The sequence below is a fragment of the Polypterus senegalus genome, chromosome 7 (assembly GCF_016835505.1).
Source record: "Polypterus senegalus isolate Bchr_013 chromosome 7, ASM1683550v1, whole genome shotgun sequence".
NCBI lineage: Eukaryota > Metazoa > Chordata > Cladistia > Polypteriformes > Polypteridae > Polypterus > Polypterus senegalus.
In genome coordinates, this window is record NC_053160.1 from 37667222 (window position 1) to 37688969 (window position 21748).

The 21748-nt window shown below is 34.3% G+C and overlaps 1 protein-coding gene across 2 annotated transcripts; it reads left to right on the top strand.

Moving 5' to 3' along the window:
* The first annotated feature begins 12185 nt into the window (after window positions 1-12185).
* On the top strand, window positions 12186-21146 carry isl1a (ISL LIM homeobox 1a). Of its 2 annotated transcripts, XM_039758499.1 has the most exons (6): window positions 12194-12544; window positions 13068-13257; window positions 15756-16015; window positions 17550-17836; window positions 18931-19098; window positions 19671-21146. In XM_039758499.1, the coding sequence occupies exons 1-6, from the start codon at window positions 12517-12519 to the stop codon at window positions 19785-19787; spliced, it is 1050 nt and encodes a 349-aa protein (XP_039614433.1). In that variant the 5' UTR covers window positions 12194-12516; the 3' UTR covers window positions 19788-21146. The 2 variants fall into 2 exon arrangements, with proteins under 2 accessions (XP_039614434.1, XP_039614433.1); XM_039758500.1 differs by lacking the exon at window positions 19671-21146 and having other exon boundaries at window positions 12186-12544; window positions 17550-17901; window positions 18931-19033.
* Window positions 21147-21748: the final 602 nt, after the last annotated feature.

A 21748-nucleotide genomic window follows, 5' to 3' on the forward strand; every position in this document is an offset into this window, starting at 1 on the left:
GACACCAGGGAAAAATGGAGAGAAAGAGAGAGAGAAAGAGAGTGGCATGCTTGGAGAAAGATGGAAGTAAAGAACCCACCTGTTTTTTATTTTCTGTCTTGAAGACCAGTATGAAATCTGCTTTTTTGGAAATGTAAAGCATAAATTCTATACACTGTTAATTGTAAGTTAAACAATGACATTTTCAGAACATTTAAGTTACTATAAAAGTTAGGATTTAGGAAGAAAAATATAAATTAAATAAAAATTTGCACAGAAGCACAAGTTAGTGTTATAATAACCCCAATATATCAAAAGAGATTAACTTCTTTTTATATTTTTGTTATTGATAAAAATATCACATTACATTATAATAATATTAGAATTCTTTGTGTTATGTAAATTCTAAGATACATTATTTAAGAATATATAATTCCTTTTAAAAAATTAACACCAAAATTGTATACAGTTTCCACAATTCATAAAGATTCATAAAGAACAAAAGATAAGCAGCTTTAAAAATAACACTGAAATTTAAACATTTTATAAGAGACACTCCAATATTAAACCAAAGCTGTGATTGCCTTCTGTGTAGCAAGTTAATTGAGACATTGTTCCACACTGGGGTGGTTCTTTTCTTTCCAGCATGTATAATTAACTGTTTCTGAACAATCAGCTTGACATTACAGTGTCTACAAATGTATAATCCCCTAGTGGGAGAGTGTCTGAGACTGGTAAACAACTGCAGAAAGCTTCCAAATGTTCATAAAGCACTTTTATTTTCTGATAGAAACCTTTTTTTCTCACCACTTCAAAGTACAGTTAGGATAATACAAGTCTTATGTAACTTTAGATAAAATATCTCCAATATATATTAAATTAGAGTTCTAATAATAAAGGTACTTTTAAATGTGACTTCTTGTAGGCTTTGTCTTTAATCACACTGCTTAATAATTTATTAGTTTACCATGAAATTGTCTGCATAAAATGCATCGCATTCTGTTTATTTCCTACCAAGAACAATAATCTTCTACTTCTCAGATATAAACCTTTTTCATTGTCAGTTATAAAAAAATGAAGTTTTGATTTTCAAATGAATTACAACTTTGTGTTACGATAAATGAAATGCTATTTTGTCCTCAGGAATTTGGATAAAAATCCAGTTTTGATCTGAGAGAAAGACTTGTTAAACTTGCCTTGGGAAATGACTGCAAAAACATCCAATCCTGATTGAGACTAGCTTATTAATGAGCAGACTAGTTTTAAGCAAATGATTTTTCCCACCAATACTTATAACTAACATCAAATATAACTTCCCTTCTTTAGTTTGTGCCATCAATCCATCTATCCAACCATTTTGCGGAACATTCAATGTCATTTCAGTGCAGCTACTCTTAAATTGCTTTCACCACAACTGTCCTTGATTTTTTCAGAATATTTTGCGGAGGCTATGCCAGTCCTCTACAAAGCTCTGAGATTTTCCAGTTCATCTTATATAAACCTATGTGACAACAGATGCATTTTGTAAACCTGTACTCTTATGCATAAAGATTGATCCCTTCAACAATTTCAAGTGATGCTTTTTTTTTTGGAATTATACAGTAACTCAACATCTTGAAACTATCTCTCTTCTTTGAATTGCTTTTAGAATAATTGTATGAGGGGGTACCCAAAAATGAACCGGAATTGAAAAAAAAAATTGTTCCTTACTAAAACTTTAGGCTTCTTCAAAGTATTCTCTATGTGAATGAATGCGATTGTTCCAACGGTTTTTTCAATGGTTTAAACATTTTTGGAATTGCTGAAGAGAAACTTTGTCTAGTGCCTGCAGTGATTTTTCTTTGACTTCCTCCACGGCACAGAAACACTTTCTTTTGAGTTCTTTTTTCATATGTGAGAACAAGAAAAAGTCTCAGCAAAGATCAGGCAAGTAGGGATGGTGGCAAGCACTCCCAAGACACACAAGTCAATTCAGAAATCTCTTCAATAGTCCGATGATGATCTTCGTAAATTGCATTGCAAACTTTTCATTCCTAATTGTGGAAGGTCGGCCAGATCTTGTTTGGTCTTCAAGTGGCATTTCCTCTCATAGACCTGTGTTTTACTTAATGCTTCCTCTTTAAAAACAGTTTCAAGCATCACTACAGTTTCAGCAGGTGTTTTCCCTAAGAGAAAACAAAATTTAACGCAGACTTGCTGTTCTTTATGATCAACCATCACAAACATCGTAGAACACATTTAATAAGCACCAAGAAAAACTGTCATGGAATGCCGTACGAACAATACAGAGCAATGCCACTTGGCAGACTGCCACAGAATACTGTAAGTATGCTACACCTAGTGGCGAAATTCTCAACTAAGTCTAGATTGTGCACCAGGTTCAGATTCCGGTTATTTTTGGGTACTCTCTCATTGCTAAAATTAAGAAAATACTTTTTATATACACTCCCTGGGCTAATTATTATGAACAATACACTAATACTGGTTAGAGGCTCCTTTTGCTGTCAAAAAAGGTTCAGTTCTTTGTGTCATGTTTTCCACAAGATGTTGGAAACATTCTGAAATTCTGGTCCATGCTGATATGTTTGCATAATGCAGTTTCTGCAGATTTTTCAGCTGCACATTCATGCTGTGAATTTCCCGTTCTACCATTTCCCAAACGTGTTCTGTGGAATTCAGTTTGCCAAGGTCATTGAAAAACCCTGAACTCATTGTCATGTCCATGAAACCAGTTTGAGACATTTCCTTTGTAACATGGTGCATTGTCATGCTGGAAGTCAGCCACTAGAAGATGAGTAAATTGTGTCCATGAAGTGATGCACATGGTTAGCAACAAATACACCATGACAGTAGTGAAACTTAATGTGTTCTTTAGCTGTTGTAGTCTATCCACCTCAAGGTTTGATGTGTTCTGCATTCTTAAATGCTCCGCTGCTCACCACTTTTGTACAGAGTGCTTATCTGAGTTACTATATGACTCAAACCAGTCTGGCCATTCTCCTTGGACCTCTCTAATCTACCAGGTATTTGTGTCTGTAGAACTGACACTCACTGGATGTTTTTTTTTTGTTTTTGTCACCATTCTGAGTAAACTCTAAAGAGTGTAGTGTGTGTAAATTCCAGAAGATCAGCAGTTACAAAAATCATCAGACCAGCCTGTTTGAAACCAACAGTCTTGCCACGGGTAAAATCACTGAGATCACATTTTTCCCCATTCTGGTGTTTGATGTGAACTTTAACTGAAGTTCTTGATCTGTACCTGCATGTTTGTATTCATTGTGCTGCTGCTACATTATTGACTGATTAGAAAATTGCATGGATGAACAGGAATACAGATGTTCTTATTAAGTTGCTCCGTGTGTGTACATGTTTTTATGTATTACTTTATCAAGTATCCACCATACCATATTCATATATATTGTGTATAAATCTAGGCATTACAGTTGATACGTTTTCATTATTGCCAAATAAATAAAATAAGGGGGTTGTAATTTCAAAGCCATATTAACTGAAATTCAGTTGTTCTATTTATTTGGATTTTTTTTTAGTTTGCATCAATACTCAAAACCCATTTCTTTGACTGGTCTGTCTGGTCCTTTTTAAACTTAGCTGTTTGAAGACACTGTTTGTCCAGTGTAGAAGATACATCTGGTGCATAATCACTAGAGGGTTTTTGGTTTGTTAGAAGTTTAAATATGGTAGAAGAACAGGGAATTTCAATGAATTACAATAATTACACTCTATTCAGGCAAAAAACTTGTAATCCTTAACAAAATGTCAGTAACTATGCAAATACATAACATATTGCATTGTAACGAACCTCAAATGAACTGCGAACAAGAAAATAATTTAGCATGCAGTTTATAGTACGCTAATTCTATAAATGTGCAAAGAATTGCTCCTCCTCTTAAATATAATCAATAAATGTTATAATGAATGATGTAAGTATAAGATGAGCCTCATTGAAAGTATTGCTGGCTGTCACTAAAGGAAAATGCCCAAAAGTTTAAAGAGAGTGAACTTTAGGTTATAGGTTTTATTTCAGTGAAAGTAAATAATGATACTTGGTAGCTTATTCATTGTGGTTTGAGCAAAATTCGTTTTTAACCAACTGTCATTTGTGCCCCAGTTGTATAGTTGAAGAATATGTTTTAAATGAACATGTGGCCTCCACACCACTAACTCTTTTCATACTTTTCAACACCTCTGCCAGCTCGCCTCTTAATCTCTGTTTTCTTAAAATGAAATTATTTAAACCTAATCCTTCCTCATTACTTATACCCCACAGACCTGGAATAAATCTACTAGTTCTTTTCTGAACTTTCTCTACTCCTGTAATATGGAAACAAATCTGCACACAATATTAAAGGTAAGTAAGGTATTGATGAATACCTTAAGAACAATCTCTCCTCACTAACACAATGCAGCATCCTCTGAAATCCAGTATTCTGCACTGAATATAGACAGTTATACAGTGAGTCCACTATCACTTTTAAGTTCTCTTCATAAGATTTACTTTCAATTTTGAGAGCTGAAGTTATAATTACATATTTTCTACTTTATACGTACTAAAGTTTACATTACTTTACATCTAACTAAACTTTTCACAAAAATTCTGTCCACATCCCATTCAAATGATTGTGCAGACTGGAGGGTATCTATATTCCCATCTGCTTTAGTGTCATCTTCAAACTTAAACAGTGTGTTACTTGCATTTTATCTAGATCATTCTAATAAAATAATATAAACTGAATCAATTACAAAAGACCAGCTGCCTCAGAACTGATCAATGAGAGAGAGAGATCCTGCTTTTAACATAATCTAATTCAGAAAGTTCCTGGACCATAAACTATTGTTTTCTTTGTTAAGTCAGATTTGCATGGATTTGCACGCTGTGCTTTAAGTCACTTTTCTTAAAGTTTAATAATTAGCCTCTCAAACCTCGTCACAATCCTTTTGACAAGAAAGATAAATAATATGACTTGGTCCACTCACACACACTTCTACAGTACCAATTTAGAATCACTAATTATTCTAACGTGCAGTTTTTGGAAGGTGGAAGGAAAACTAGAGTACCTGTGAGAACATTCAGGCTCCACACATACAGTTAGCAGGTGATGAATTTGAATTCAGGATGCTGGATCACTGTGGAATCCTTTTTTATTTAATATTTTTATTTACTTTTTCTGCATTTAAATTACACATCTATGTGTATTTTCTGTGTAGTTGTGTGGATTTAACTAGTGAATGTAGTTTTCTCTGATACTCCAGAGACATTGAAGCTAAGATAAAATTGAATTGCCTCAGCTTGTGTGTCGTTCTGTGTTCTGTATAAAGGACATATAAATGGAACCACGAACATGAAGGTCTTGCACTCTAGAGTATAACATATAATAACACAGATAAAGTAGGAACCCATTTCTACGCTGATTAGTAACGATAAACATAATGTGGGAAGTGCTTGTACAATGAATGAATTTGTAGGTAACTATGTTTAAAGCTGATTTGAAAACACAATGTTGAAGTATACCCCCAAGCTATTTTACACCAAAACCAGTAACATTAACTGTTTAACAGCTTCTTTTCACATTTCAAATGATTATGGTTACATTTTTATGAGTGGTGGCTGAGCACATAACACTATTGCCTCACATCTTCAGACCCCAACATCCAGATCTTGGCCTGGTTGCTGTCAATGTGCATTGTATACTTTCTCTTCTTCTCCATGTTGATTTTCTCCAGATGCCCCTTTCTGTTCTTACATTATAAGAACAAGAAGATTATGCTACTGGAAACTCGGAGTGTATATTAGTGCGAGTTGTGATGGATTAGTGTTCTATCCAGGTTACCTTAACCCAATTCTACTTTGAAAGTCCCCACATTCCCAAGATCATAAAGAAGTGTAGCCTGCATCAGAAAACACATTTGTATAATCTCTAAAATAAATAACACATTCTGCTAGCTGGTCACATTGTGATGCAGTGGTTAGCACCACTGTCTCACAGCTCTAAAGGATTGTATAGAGTTTGTACGTTTACCCTGTGTCTATGTGGATTTTCTCCAAGAATCTTAGTTTCCCCCATGCTGAATACATATATGGTATTTATTTATTTATTGCTGACATTAAATGGGATAGTACGCATGAGTGTGCTTTCCTGAGGAATAGTGCTCTATCTAGTGTGGATAATTATTTATTGCTTGATGCTACACAAAGAAGCTTGGATTTCTTTCAGACATCATCTACATTTTATTAAAGATTAAGGTGTAGTGTTTTACTCTAAAATACCCTGAAACACAACTACAGCATATTATTTTTATGTGTTTTATTCACAAAAATGTCATTTATTTTACAATACAGTGCACAATTTAAATGCATTGTAGACTCAAGGCTAAGAAGATGTAAATGACATAGGTTGAAGAGTCCAAGAGTTCCAGCATTGAAAGGACAGAATTTGGGTATCCAAGTAGTTTTAGCAGACTGAGCCACTTGATGTGATGATAAAATAGCACAACCTAAAAAACTGAATCAGGTATATATTTTAAAAGATAAATGTTTAGACTCCATTAAAGCATATTTAAGAAGTACTCTCCTTAACCACTCATTAATGCTTACAGACAAAATTGTTTAATACTGTTTTACCCTGAGTGAAGAATGCTGACTTACATTAATCACATATTGATGCAAGTAACTACTAAAAAATATAACACTCTATCAGTACCATTTATATTGCAATAATAACTATGTCATAATTTAATGAGAAACATTGAAAACTGCTCATTATCAATAGTCTCCATAATATTCTCTGCATTACATATTACATATGGCGTGATTTAATGGTTCACTTCATTTTTCAAATGATTATTTCAGATTCTTAATTGTGTTTTAAATGAAAATGCTTACACTTGACACGTTGCTACAATGAATCAAAATCTTTTCTTTACAAAAATTGTCTATTACTGATTTCAGGCAGAAACTTACCCAATGCGGGAACCAGCTCCTGCACAGTGCACCAGTCCATCACACTGTACCCTCACACACTCATCCACACTCATAATTAATTAAGAAATGAAACCTAAAGACAAAGTCATTGGAACAGCTATGCTGAGATAGAGAGAGGATGAAAAATAAACGGAATGGGGTTTTAAATCGACTTTGATACAGTAGTCCTGCGTATATTATATTATATTATATTATATTATATTATATTATATTATAGTATAGTATAGTATAGTATAGTATATCATTCTCAGTTCTACATGACCATAGGGGTTCAGAGTCTATCTCAACAGCAAAGAGTGCCAGGCACAAAATATTCTTGCACTGAGTGTCAGTCCATCACAGGGCTCCCTTACACACACATCCACGCTCACATTTATAAAAGACCAATTGAAAATTAATTACATTATTTACTTAACTTAAAATACAGGTATTTAGGAATGTGATAGACAAATAAAAGAGGAAACCCTTTCTGAACAGAGAGAGAATGTTTAATCTCTACAGGAACAATGACAGGGCATGGAACTCAAACCTCAAGTCAATAAGGCAGAAGTGCTAACCACTGTTCAGCCTTACCACATAGAATATGTTTACAGGAAAGAGTTGAAAAAGAAGTTGTATTACGTGATTAAAATGTGTTTTATGCTAGTAATGTAATGTTTACATTTGGATACTTCTGCTAGATATTTTGAGCTTTAGGGCTCAATATGGTCTATCTGGTGGTTAAGGAATTAATATCAGGTCCAGTTTTTTTCTACATATTATGTTAGTGCACACTATATGTGATATAACATTAAATTCACTGAAGATGAGACTTCATGGTTATATGCAAAAAAGTTTTATAATGCAAATTGATGATGCAAATTTTCCTAAATCTGTTGATGTACAAGATAAGGCAATATTATTATTAAGCATTAAATGCAATACACTTATTTCAGTATAGAAAGAAAGAAAAAAGAAAGAGAGAAAGAAAGAAAGAAAGAAAGAAAGAAAGAAAGATTTTTGATTGGTGATAATGCTAAAAGCAGCAATACATCACAGAAGTGGAAATACAATAGCAATTTCGCCTGCTATTATTTAAAAATGAAGGAATAAAAACACATTAGAATGACAACCAACGTCGCTAATAGTGTACCCAATATTAGCGCACAAAAGGCATAATTAACTTAAAAAATATAATAGCTATTGTCAGCTTCTTTGAATATAATTCAAGAACTTCTCCTACAAGGCCTACAATTAAATGATTTAACCACCAATTATACTATCACGTTTTATTATGTGTATATCTTGTTGCATTTCAGATAGAGATAGTAAATGATGCTACCAAACTGAAACGAAGTTGGAAACCGAGCATTTCTACCCCTATTCAAACGACTTTATTTAACTCTTTAATAACAAGTACGCAATTTTCAACTGATTTTTTTTCGACAAATATCGAGTCACTTTTTAGAGAAATGCTGTCTGAAAACAATATAGGAATGCTACTTTCCTCAGTGCACATTTAGGATTGCGTCGGTTGTCCATTCAAATCAGAACAACATAATCTGTCTTTAGCAAATTCTCATTCTTGTCTTAGAATTGTGTATGAATATGAATAATTAACTTTTACGAACGCAAATAGTACCAGCAAAAACGTTAACTGTGTGCGTATTCGAAAAACTTACTTTAGAAAAAGATTACAGATCAGCCATCTAGATGTGATTGTAAATGCGTGTTAATTTCTTTTCTCTTAGTTCTTCTGCATATTAGTAAACAAAAACTAAAAGAGTAATAAACGCACCCACGAAATGTATTTACTGAATTAAAATACATAGCTGTAGTAATTGTCGTTAAATATCATTTGGGTCTTATTGCTTTTTTATTGAAATGTAAATTTTCCTTTAAATATTAAAGATTCTATTTTATGATTAAAACAGAACTGCATTAGAGCAACCTTTGGTATACTGCATTGAATGAGATGAAAAACAGGTGACACGATCATTTTTAGACAAAATATTTGGACTGGAAGAAATTAGTTATATACTGAATGCACAACATGTAAAATCTATGCCTATGTCAATTAAAAGAACACTGAAAACGGTTTATAAAAAATAAAGAGAGAAATCTCAAACATACATATAGGCTATCTTATTTAAAAGAACCGAATGAAGTGTTCAGTTGTCAGTCTGAAAAATACAATGGAAAATCACAACAAATCAAGACAGTGATATTAAATCATGGGGAACATCTTGAGAATGCGCGTATGTGTGTTCTGCAATGGAAGAGAACTTGGCGATGCCAGTTGACAATCTATGAGTTGCATTCCTGCTTAAAGTATTAATGGGCTTTGTCAGATTCATACCGAAAAATAAATTACCAAAAGCAGAATAACATTGATCACACAGGAGAATACTCATCGCAAAGAATTTGTTATAATTATAATGGTCACTCTGTAGCGTTTAAAACATTCTATATATGTGTTTTTGGTATAGATAGATAGATAGATAATTCAATTGAGGGTACTGTACTGTATATGTGTTAAAACGCGCGTTGAATAAAGTAATCTTAAACCTAGAAAGATGTTTTACATCTATCCACCGGTATTATCTTCATGCTGACCGAAAACTTCTATCAAGCTTATTTTACGCCCACACAACGGTCCCAGGAAACAAAACCCGCTGAGAAGTTTTACTTACGCTCACACACAAAGAACATTTCAACCCTCAGACTTATTTTCTTCTCTCTCTCTCTCTCTCTCTCTCTCTCTCTCTCTCGCTCTCTCTCTCTCTCAACTCTCTGTCTCCCACACACGCACACACACACAGACTCGCGCACGCACATACACGCACACCACAATTATTTTAAACAAAGACTGAGCTTAAAATAGGCGTCGATGTACGTGTGATCGAAACACTGTATAGAATTAAACGTAAAATAGTACATCTAAGCATAATCGCCAGGAAAATATATGGCAATTTGCAATGGGATAATCAAAACGAAAGAAGAAAAAGAATAAACTGAAACGAATCATAGTTATTTTATACTACACGCATATTTGTATTTTAATTATAATTTTACATGTTATTAACCCAATACGCATTCGACAAAATATGGCAACACGATTAACGATATATTAAAAATGTATATATTTTAAAGGCTAAAAACGAGTTTTGCTTGTCAGATTAAAACAATATGAGCAAGTCATCTGTAAGAAATATATATAGTTGCAGTGTGCATTCTTCAAGTTATAGTGTACGTCTCTCTAAATGCACGTCAATCGACGTTTTTAACACAAGAGGGCGCTTTGAATCTACTTAGACCAGTGGTTTATGACAGTGCGTGTGCGTGAGCTCACTAGAAGCGCGTGTGTCTTAGGCTGTAAATGTTTGGGGGGAAAGGTGGCTCCACAGAATGCTGCCTTTTATTCAAAAATACATAACTTACATCTCTGTACGGTTAATAAAAATGTGCTCGTAACTGCGGAGAGTAAAATCGAAATAGTCGTTTACGGTTTCTTACCGTACTTCTTGCTGATATAGTATAATAACGGGCCTACTGGTACGTGCTCTGTTTTGCCTATTAAGTAAAATTACCCATCACATTGGGTTTACATGAAACCACGTGTCACTTTGTCTTTTTAAAACCGTCATTATCTGCAATTACTCTGTATAATTGCCTTTTGGTTTACAAAGCTAAACACGAAAAGGTGTCGCGGATTTTATAATGACATTCTGCTTTCGATTTATTTTGCATGTCTAAATGTAGGTTTTAAAGTTTGTTATTTTACATACTATCCACACAACATATTGTTTTATATGGAGAATAAAATTTTGTGAACACATATAGACTATGCTTGTCTGAAGGGGTTTCGAGTATGATACACCCTTTATCCGCGAACTAGAAGATAAGAAATGGAAACGCCTTTAAGAAGAAATTTATTAGCTTACTGGACCTCGCGTGTATTTCTAACTTATATATGTGGTAATATGTGAATTTCCAATCAATTAATTTTCTGGACCTGATAAATTATACTGTGTGACCATATGATTATTTTAAAGCTCCGCTTTGCACTTTATTGTAACGTTACAAAGAAACCCTAAAGGGCATTTATACAGTTACATAAAATAATTTAAAATCTTAACTGCTGAAAGCATTGAAACAGACGTTCAAAAAGACTTGAGTGTCATCACCTTTATTGACTTCTCTCTAATATTGTGAGCAGATTTAAGTATTTTTCTTTCATACTTCTGAAACAAATCGTTATTCTCTGCAGTGCGGCGTGAATTAGTTTAGTAAAAAAAGGAATGGTTAGAAAACGATTTTAATGGCAATTACACAAGAAAATTGTTTAATGTTTTATACAGAGTTGCAAAAAACTAAAGTTACACAAACGGAAGAAATATTGTCACCATATAATGAATGAAAAACTTAAATTGCCATTAAGTATATTGTTCCAAATAATAAAAGCAGTTTGTTGTTTATTAAGCAATGCTTGGGGAAATACACAAACTTTTAGGGAAACAAGAATGCAATACATAAATACAAACAATACCATAAATTTGGAAAAAGAGACATGCCCAATATCTATGTATCGGTAAATTTTCATTTTCGATATTCCTTAATTAAACTACAAATACCAACATCCACAAAGATATCTGCAGGCATAATACGCCATTATTGATAGTTTTTCGCTGTACGTAGTTTTAAACTAATGTAATGCATTTAAATACTATAAATATATTTGGACTCCATAATAAAGAAGACCGACTTAAAAGAATTTTAGCCAACGTACAACCAAACCATATAAATGATAGATATACAAACATGCTCCTAATATTATGTGTAACATTCATAGCACCATAATAAATAAATAACGTAAAAATAAACACACAACCGTCAAAGCAAAATAACCCTAAATGTGATTTAAGCAAGAAAACAGAGCTTTACAGTTATGAAATGTCTGATCGATGATACTAGTGAAACCTTATACCACATAAAAAAGATTCCTATATTAAATAATTATTATTATAATTATTAGAGCAGTAACGGCGTACGGCAATCCTAGCGTTATGCTTAGGCTTTGAAGAAAGAAAGAAAGAAAGAAAGAAAGAAAGAAAGAAAGAAGAAGACGACTTGAGGAGTTGAAATGTGATAATAGAACAGCTGCTCTGCTTGCTCTCGGCCAATCAGCTGAGCGACGAGATGACGTTTATACGCCTCACGTCAGACCAATGGCGATCGACCAGAGTTGGAGCAGAGAGTTTGAGTGAGAGATAAGGACAAGAGTGCCTCATCAGCAGTGAGACAAGGCACTGCGGCGCACCGTACACTTTACCAACAACGTGAACAATACTGCATTGATCTAAAAGTACAGCACTAAAGCGCCTCTCACCTGGAAAAAGAAAAAAATCCTACACAGACAACGCAAGCGAGCAAGCAAGCAAGAAAGAAAGAAAAAGAAAGAAAGAAAGAAAGAAAGAAAGAAAAAGATTTTTTTTTTTTTTGCAAAAGTGCCGCACCTCATTTTCACAGTGGACCTAACACCTCCTTACTATCTTGACATGGGAGATATGGGAGACCCACCAAAAAGTAAGTTTCACATTTAAACGTGTTAGTTTTGAAGTTAAAGCAGAAGTAAAATTGTTTTGTGATGCTCAGTTAAAAGCTGCTGAACACTGTACCTTGTTTAGTCTTACTAGCGCTGTGTGATTGCAGCATGTATAGTATCTGTAGAAAATAATAAATAGAACTACGGTTAAATTCTTAAGTCCATAAAAAAACTTTAGCTCATAAAACTGAAAGAAGGAAATAATGCAACAACACACATATAAACAAAGTTCTTAATATATTGATTTTAAAATATATCAAACGATTGTCGTTGTTGAACTTTTTGGATAAATGTCAAATCACGATTGACAAGTTGAAAGGACTTAAAAAAACGCAAATGTCTTCTTGGTAACCGAATTATACTACTTTGTTTTATTTTGAAACTCGCTGCATAAAACTTGAGAATCTGGCCTCTGTCAGGTTGCAAAAACTGTGGGTGTACTGGGATTCTTTAAGATACACAAAAGTTAATTGAATATTTCAACGTGCAATTTTCTATTTACAGAAAAACGCCTAATGTCATTATGTGTTGGTTGTGGAAATCAAATTCATGATCAGTATATTCTAAGAGTTTCACCGGATTTGGAATGGCATGCGGCGTGTTTGAAGTGTGCAGAATGTAATCAGTATTTGGATGAGTCGTGTACCTGCTTTGTTAGAGATGGAAAGACCTACTGTAAAAGAGACTACATCAGGTGGGTCCTCTTTAACTGGCCTTTCTTTCATATATTTGTTTGCTATCATTTTGAACCCATGTGTTTCAATTGTTTTCGACAGGATGTTTGTCAGATAACGCTAGTTACCAGATGATAAAATGTTACACTGTCCATTCAAATATTTTTTGGAATGTATAATATAAAATACAAACATACAATGTTTGCCTACTTTGAGTACAATTACCTGAGTGTTGAAAGATTTTCTTAAGAGCTTGGTATTTTAAGAAGCGTATCTTAATGATCATTTTTAGTTAGAATCGTTAACTGCAAAAGTCGTCTGTGTATTTAATTAATGGCGAGTATCTGTCATTAACGCTGTTTTTGTCATATAGCACTTGTTGGACAGATTTTTTCAAATAAGGTAACTATAGTGAAATGGAAAAAACGAAATAGTCACAATTGAGATGTAGAAATCAGTCGATATATCAGTGAACCAACCAATCAGTCTAATAAATATATAATATACAAACAAAGCTGGTGTGTCTGGGTGTTATCTTCCGCGTATTACCCCTTGACAGTATCTTTTTTCCTGTATGTCTTATCTTATCTCTCCTGCTTAATTTGACAAAGCATATCAAGTTGCCGATCATTTGACTGAAAACAATTGGCATATTTAGATAATAAAATCGCTTCCTTCCTAGCATTAAAAATCTGGATACTGATAAACTGAAAGCTGTCAGACTAAGTTCTGATACACATTAAACAGGGCACCCAGTTACCGGCCTTTTATCTCAATTTTGTTGCTGTTCTCTTCGCGCTGTCCTTTACTTCTGGTATTCGACTAACATATAACATATGTAATTGTGGGGTTTTCAGGACAATTTCATTATAGTGTATTAGTAATCCCAATGAAAAACACTTCTTAAAAGTGCGCACGGATTTGTACATCGCGTATTTGCTTTCAGTGAGTGGCAAAATGCGAATGTTTCTTTGTTTCTGCAATTAACAAAAATGTCAACAAAGTATTTCCATCATTTTCTAATTGCAGGATACTGGAAGCATTTGAACTATTTAAGGAACCACTACCATTACTGTTTCAACTGTAATTAAATTGGTTAATTTCAAATGTGATTATTTTTTATCTTAGTGTAATTTGTCAGATTTAAGATATTGCAAAAATAACACATACAACTTTGCATATTGCGCAACAGTAGTCTGATGTTTCTGGGATTGCGTTTTGTATCCGGTTAACAATCCATAATCTTATTTTTCGAGAGAAATAATAAAGGCGTGGTCTCCCCGTCTTACTGTCCTTCACCTATTTACTATAGGATGGCGTGGTTGAAAAAAGCAGATAAATATTTTTATAATTTCAAAAGAAGTATTAGATAATTTATTTGCAGTATCATTTCCTAATCGTTTGACAAATAAATCAATATATTAATATATATGACACCATTATAGGTAGTTCTGTATGTCTTCAGAAATTCAGAAATATTCATAATTTTGTTGTAGCGACATAATCTCAGTGATCATGCTACTGTTATTAATTTTATCTTGAAAATTTTCAATTCATAAAATTATCCACTCATATCCTACATATTACGATGGTGACAGCAGTGCAATTTTAGCAGTTATTATCGTGGGAATAATGTATCAGAAAATGTTTATTATTAAACTTTATCACAAAGCACTTTAATGTTATTGACCATATTATAAGCACTGACAGAAGAACAGTCTAAACCTTATTTCAGACCAGCACTTCTGTGGTGCCTCTATGAATTATTAAACATTCAGAAACGCCTGGGATATGAATGATAGTGATAATACCTTTAAGTGCAAAATACTTTTTAAATGGCCTCCCGAAAAATAATGAAGACTGCCTTGTTTGTGTTTTTGGAAACAAACGTAACTATTACAATAATAAACCAAAACTTCAAACGTTTGGAGTCGGCTAAAACAAATGACATTATAATAACATATGACAGGCCTAGTTTAGCATGCCTATTTATTACACTTGCAAGGTAGATAACTTATAAATAAGAATAATAATCAGAATATTTTGGCTAGGTTCACAGTCGCTGCTTGGCTTTTGTTGCGACAAGTGTTACCTCCGTTGCTAATATTTAATAAGAATGAATAAACTCAAAGGTTTTCTAGGATTTGCAGTTTAGACCTAACACGTTTTCGATATGTGCTTCGTTGGAAAATAAATCTGATCTGGAATGAATTTCATTCAAAGTATAATATGGGCAGTGTTTAAAAGACTTGTAAGAACAATGTGATGCTCTTTGTCAAAGTGTACCTTTCAGTTTTGAATATTAAAAGAGTTTTATGCTCTGTCTTGATTGAAATTGTTATGAATGCTTTATTGCTGCTGCGTTGAAATATTTTCATCTTCTGCTAACTTTTTTTATACTGTGATTATGCATAAACGTCACTTTAAAGGTATAAATTAGAATGCGCCTTAGCTATTTCTATTTCCTTAAACAAATGTTTTTATATATACATATATATATTTATTTATTTTCTTTTAGGTTATACGGAATCAAATGTGCAAAATGTAGCATAGGCTTCAGTAAGAACGACTTCGTGATGAGAGCGCGCTCCAAGGTGTACCATATCGAATGCTTTCGCTGTGTGGCCTGCAGCCGGCAGCTCATCCCCGGGGACGAGTTTGCTCTCAGGGAAGACGGCCTTTTCTGTAGAGCTGATCACGATGTCGTAGAAAGAGCAACAATGGGAGCTGGGGACCCCCTCAGCCCTTTAAACCCTACAAGACCTTTACAGATGGCAGGTATGTTATGTGTCTTTTAACAGCAGGTTAGGAGCATGGCCGACCTCAAGTGCTTTCTGCAGCAATTAAGATAATTTCATCCTATTAACCTTGTACGTCCGTACTTTCCCATTCAAGTTTAGACTTAAACTTTGCAGGAAGTATCTTTTTGAGAGCTGGTATAGCTTTTAACCCGTTCGGCTAATAAACAAATGTGTTTAACTTTCCCTTTAACCAATACATGCTTATCCATATATATATATATATATATCATGTGATTGCGAATACAGTTGATAAAGTATATAGATAAACCAAAATTGTATTTGTTTCTAAATTTAAATATATATATTTTTGCATTATAATTTCTAACAAATATCAATTGATAGATAGGTAAAAGTAATACAAATAGGTTTAAGGGCTGCAGTGATCAACCAAGCCAATATTTCATTATGTAATTAAAAAAAAGAAAAGGAAAACTTTAAACGTCCAACGAAAACCACCCCTGCTAAACGACTTATACCTGAGATGTAATTTAAAACTGTCAACAATCTAATCTGCCCTAATTGACATTTAAACTGATCCTGTCTCATCAGAGAGTTTTATATGATCTAGTAAGAGCACACAGCTGGAGTTCTTCACGCGTGTGCCTTAATTTTATCACTAAACCCCGCTGCAGCAGCCCATTTTCGTGCTGACACACACACTGGGCTTCTTAATAGCTTTATGCGGCAATGTACAGATGTGAGAAATTATTTCAAGAGTCGCACGACGTAAATAAAGTACTTACTTTGAGAACCCAGTTTTAATCGCATTTTTCGTGGTTTGTTTGAAAATTTAAACTTATAGTAAATATGTATATATTTTTATTTAATCATGACCACTGTGATTTATTTTAAAACTGTACAATTCCCATTTGTAATTCCATCTGAGCACAACGCTCATGCTACGGAACGTTAGATATTTGCAGTGACTAAGATGTTCTGAGTTGTTCTGACGAGTTTCTCAGGGTCTTTATATTGTATAATCTCAACATGTTGTATTAACAATGGACATATCGTCAAGAAGTGTTTTGTATACTGTGTATATTATACCATCAGTTAAGGAAAGGGACCGATGTAGTACTGTAAAATGGCATCTAATATATTTTAAAGAGAAAATAAGCATGTTGCAATTAGTCCGTGTCAATAAGCGGGCGCATTGAAATTTCGAAGAATGTTTGTTTCCTTAACTTCAATATACAATTCGATAAATAATATGCATTTGTTTCTTCGTTTTAATTTTGCTTTTACGATCATTCGTCGCGCAATGTGTGTGTGTGTGTGTGTGTATATATATATATATATTTCATTTTCTTGTACTATTCATATTTGTAAGTAGAAATTAATTTTATAGAATATTTTTTTATAAATTTCAGTTTCTGCAGGGATAAGTGTTTAAGATGCAAACATGAGCTGATCTGTCGTCTTATTAAGGCCATATTAACACTCTTATAAGGATGGGTGGAACTAAGCGCCTTAATTAAATATTATAAATATGTCTCTATTTTATTTTATAGCAGAGCCAATATCTGCCAGGCAGCCAGTTCTACGGCCTCATGTTCACAAACAGCCAGAGAAGACAACCCGAGTAAGGACGGTGCTCAATGAGAAGCAACTCCACACTCTTAGGACTTGCTACGCTGCCAATCCGAGGCCAGATGCTCTTATGAAGGAACAGCTGGTGGAAATGACTGGCCTTAGTCCACGAGTTATTCGGGTTTGGTTTCAGAACAAACGCTGCAAGGACAAGAAAAGAAGTATCCTCATGAAGCAACTCCAACAACAACAACCTAATGACAAAACGGTGAGGACCACTGCACGGGAATATAACGAACTAACGGCGAGAAGAAATGGACTAAGGCAAAGCAGGCACGCATTTCCTTAAGTCTATTTAACTTATAGGGGGAGACCGAGAATGTGACGCATACGACAGAAATCGGTGTTCACTTTCAAAATATGACTTACTGGCAGAGACGGGGAATGTGTTTGCAATTCTACATAGGCAGGTTTTTTTCATCATGGAATCTATGGTTCTGTTTTCGCAACGGTCATTGATAACATTGATCCAAAAAGATGCATACATCTAAAACACATTATTTCACTTACATTTTCTTAATTTTAGCGGATTATTTCTCGTTCAAAGGTGTCTGAAACAGATTCTTTGGAATAGTTTTATCAAATTTTGATAGAGATATCAGTATTCGGCTGTCTCAGTGCTTTGGATATACCTGCGGCTTGGACTCCTAGAGTCACGATCCACGTGGAGTTTGCATGTTCTCTCCATGTAAATATAGGTCTGTGTCACACTGCATATTCATGCTACTTTAAATGGATACTAAAATTAGTGGGATTTGGTGTTTGCGTGAGTAGAACCTTCAATGAACCGGCGTCCAGAGTGCCTTGCACTCGCTGCTGCCTATCATCTTCTCCGGTTTAATAGGGAATGGAAGTTCAGAAACTGGATGGATAATGCGTGGATGGTATTTTAATATATTATTTTAAAAAGTTTATATATCAATAGAATCATACTGGCCAGTTGTTACACTCAAAAGTAAAGAAAAGAGTATTATGACTTAGTTTAATCCAATAATATATGCTAAATATAATTAGTGGTAATGCGTCCCTAAAGAATGGACACATCTTAAGAAAACTCCTCAATATTTCACATCGACAGATTCTTGACGCACAACAAAGTATTTATTTATACATGATTTAAAGTTCAATCGGCAGAAGTTGACCAGCAGGGGAATATGTGCAAAAACTTAGTGTTACATGTGAGAAAGAAAAATCTTTTAACATTCCTTTAATGTTTTTACTTGATCATAATATCAAACTGAAAGCTGGTTGTATTTGAAAATTTTTGAAATTTCAATTATTTTCTTTGGGATTTGCCTGCAGAATATCCAGGGAATGACGGGAACTCCAATGGTGGCGGCTAGTCCAGAGAGACATGACGGTGGTTTGCAGGCGAACCCAGTGGAGGTGCAGAGTTACCAACCGCCTTGGAAAGTACTGAGCGACTTCGCACTGCAGAGTGACATAGACCAGCCTGCGTTTCAGCAACTGGTGAGTGCCAGCAGCAGACACAAAGCACACTCTGTCCGCGGAGACTGCACTCCAGCACGCACCTTTCTCTTATCGGGAGGAGAGCATCAAGCGAAGCGCAAACAGACTTTTTGTGTGCATGTGCTCTGAATTGTTCTAGATAATAACTGCAGAAATAATCTTCCCATTAGTGTACTGAGCAATGAAGAAAGAGGCTTAACCTTTGTGTTACTCAAAGAATAACTCTGTTGGATCTTAAACAATCCACAAATAATGATGCTCCCCCTTTCTTTCAGTTTTTTAAAAATAATTTCTTGTGATATAACAGATTTATAAGCGGGTTTAGAGAATGCATAATTGTGCTCGTTTCCTCAATGTTTTATTTATTAATGAACTTTAAAACGTGTTTAATGCAAACATCGAGCAGAAGATTATTTTCCAGCCTGCTTCTTTGTTATTTGACAAATTTAATTATTACAGGTGACAATACATTGGTACATCTGATAGGGTTATTATTTTACCGCGGTTAGAAAGAACACTTTGCATTGTTCCAGGAGCAGTCACTAAACAAGCTTCATATGTTTGTCCTTCAGGTGAATTTTTCAGAAGGGGGCCCGGGTTCAAATTCCACCGGAAGCGAAGTGGCGTCGATGTCATCTCAGCTCCCAGACACACCCAACAGCATGGTGTCAAGTCCTATAGAGGCGTGAGAACTGGAGACAACGCTTAGAAAACTACCCTTAAAAAATGGAGGTGGTGAGACTAGTGGACTCTCCAAACACTGCGGTCCAAGGCTGGTTCCTGCGCACTGGTTGCACCATCCTCTTTGAAAATTGCACGAAGCCTCTTTATCCAGACAACCCTTGGTTGTACTATACACTGTGAAGACAATCATGGGAATTGCCTATAAAAGCCGACACAGGGTTCGGAACATCCAGGACTTCTTGCAGAAATATATAAATATCTATATATAAAAGAGAAGAGAAACAAAGCAAGGAAGATGATTATAATATAAATATTGTGCAGGGAATAAATACATCTGCAAACTGTAGAGGCAAATAGAACGGACAAAAAGAAATAGTCTCATCATGTTTCAATGGTGCTGTCTATGTGGATATGAAGTGGGTTACAGCCTTGCCAAAAAGTGAAAGAGCTCTGTCAGGGCTGCAAGTCGATGGGCACGCGGGACAATCGAGACCTGCCAGGATGTATTCGGATCAGTTTTGAAACGCTGACATGCATTGCAGATATTTACGGCTGACAAGACTATTTGATCTTGGTTCAATTAGCATGTAGCTGGTTCTCCCCAAAGAAGACGAAAAAGGGGATCTGCAGACTTAGCTTTTACATTTTCGTTTGAATCCAGTTTGTAAAAGCCCAAGTACTAAAGCATTGCAACAAGGTATACCTCTCTTTTGCCACAAGCTTCGTGGGAATTTTGTGTGTGAATTTGTGTCCGTCCAAGAACTTTTTTCCCAAAGATGTGTATAGGTAATGGTTAAAACTACAGTTTTAGCTGCGGAAAAAGGATTTTTGTTCTTGTACTGCAAATATATAAATATATATAAATATATATATAATTTATTATTTATTGTCCGAAGACTTGCTACTTTTTTCTTTCTTTTTCTGAAGGTAAAAAGAAAGATTGTAACGTGATCTTTGAAAAATCTGTCAGATTTTATGTGTCCTGTCTTTTCTGGAAGATTATGTAAAACAATGCCATATGTAGAAATATATCTTCAGGACTATTTCACTAATAAAAGTTTGACATAAGTCAAAAAGTGCAATAATTATTGAGTGTTTATTATTATTTTCATTATGTTTTTAAGCAATATGAACTACACGTTGATGAGTGCAGTTTATGAAGTTAACGTTTGGTATATCTTATTTTTATCTGTTTAGGCAGTAGTCTGGGTAATGTTAACCGAATTAAAAGAATAAATACATGAAAGATGCCGAAGTTTATTGTATTTGTTGCTGCCTTTTCAGATGTTGTGGGGTGGTGTAGAATATGCGTTTATTTCAATTACACTGATTTTTTATTCAGCTGACTTTTAAACTGAACAAATTCTTCAAATAAACATGAGTAATTTTAATCTTTATATACTGCAAATATATTGTTGCTACTCTTACACTGTAAGCGGTAGAAAATGAATAGTATGCTTTTTATTAAACAGTTAAAAGAAGTCGCATATAGGTTACTGTGACCTCTTATTAGATGAAGTGAAGACAAGAATTTATTTTCTTCAGGTTTTATGATTGAAATACTGCATGTACTGTTCTAGCATCACCGGTTATGAGCAACGGAATAATTAAGGTATACGGTCTTAATGGTCACCCTGACGATTGTAACAAGCTTCTTTCCAAAATACGATTATCGTAAACTTGACATAAAAGTTTGAAAATGAGAAATAAAAATCGCTTAATAGTCAACTTAATAATATGAAAAACTACGCTCATTCATTCATTTGCTAAACATTGACAGGCTAAGTAAAACATAGTGATAGAAGAGGGGGGAATCAATAAAATACTTTATAACATTTTGTAAACCCCGAAAACCTCGATCACTGGATAATATTTAGAATCAAATCAAAGAATACATACTTTTTTCTTTTGTGTACGAGTTAGGGGGCAGGCTATACCTCATTTTTGTGCGTCTTGCACAGATCAG

What these genes read in the sequence shown, in the direction of transcription:
- isl1a (XM_039758499.1), top strand. Translation starts at nt 12,517, where the DNA reads ATGGGAGATATGGGAGACCCACCAAAAA. An exon ending in TGTAAAAGAGACTACATCAG is followed by an intron (nt 13,258 to 15,755) that starts GTGGGTCCTCTT and finishes ATTTTCTTTTAG; the next exon opens with GTTATACGGAATCAAATGTG. An exon ending in AGCCTGCGTTTCAGCAACTG is followed by an intron (nt 19,099 to 19,670) that starts GTGAGTGCCAGC and finishes TTTGTCCTTCAG; the next exon opens with GTGAATTTTTCAGAAGGGGG.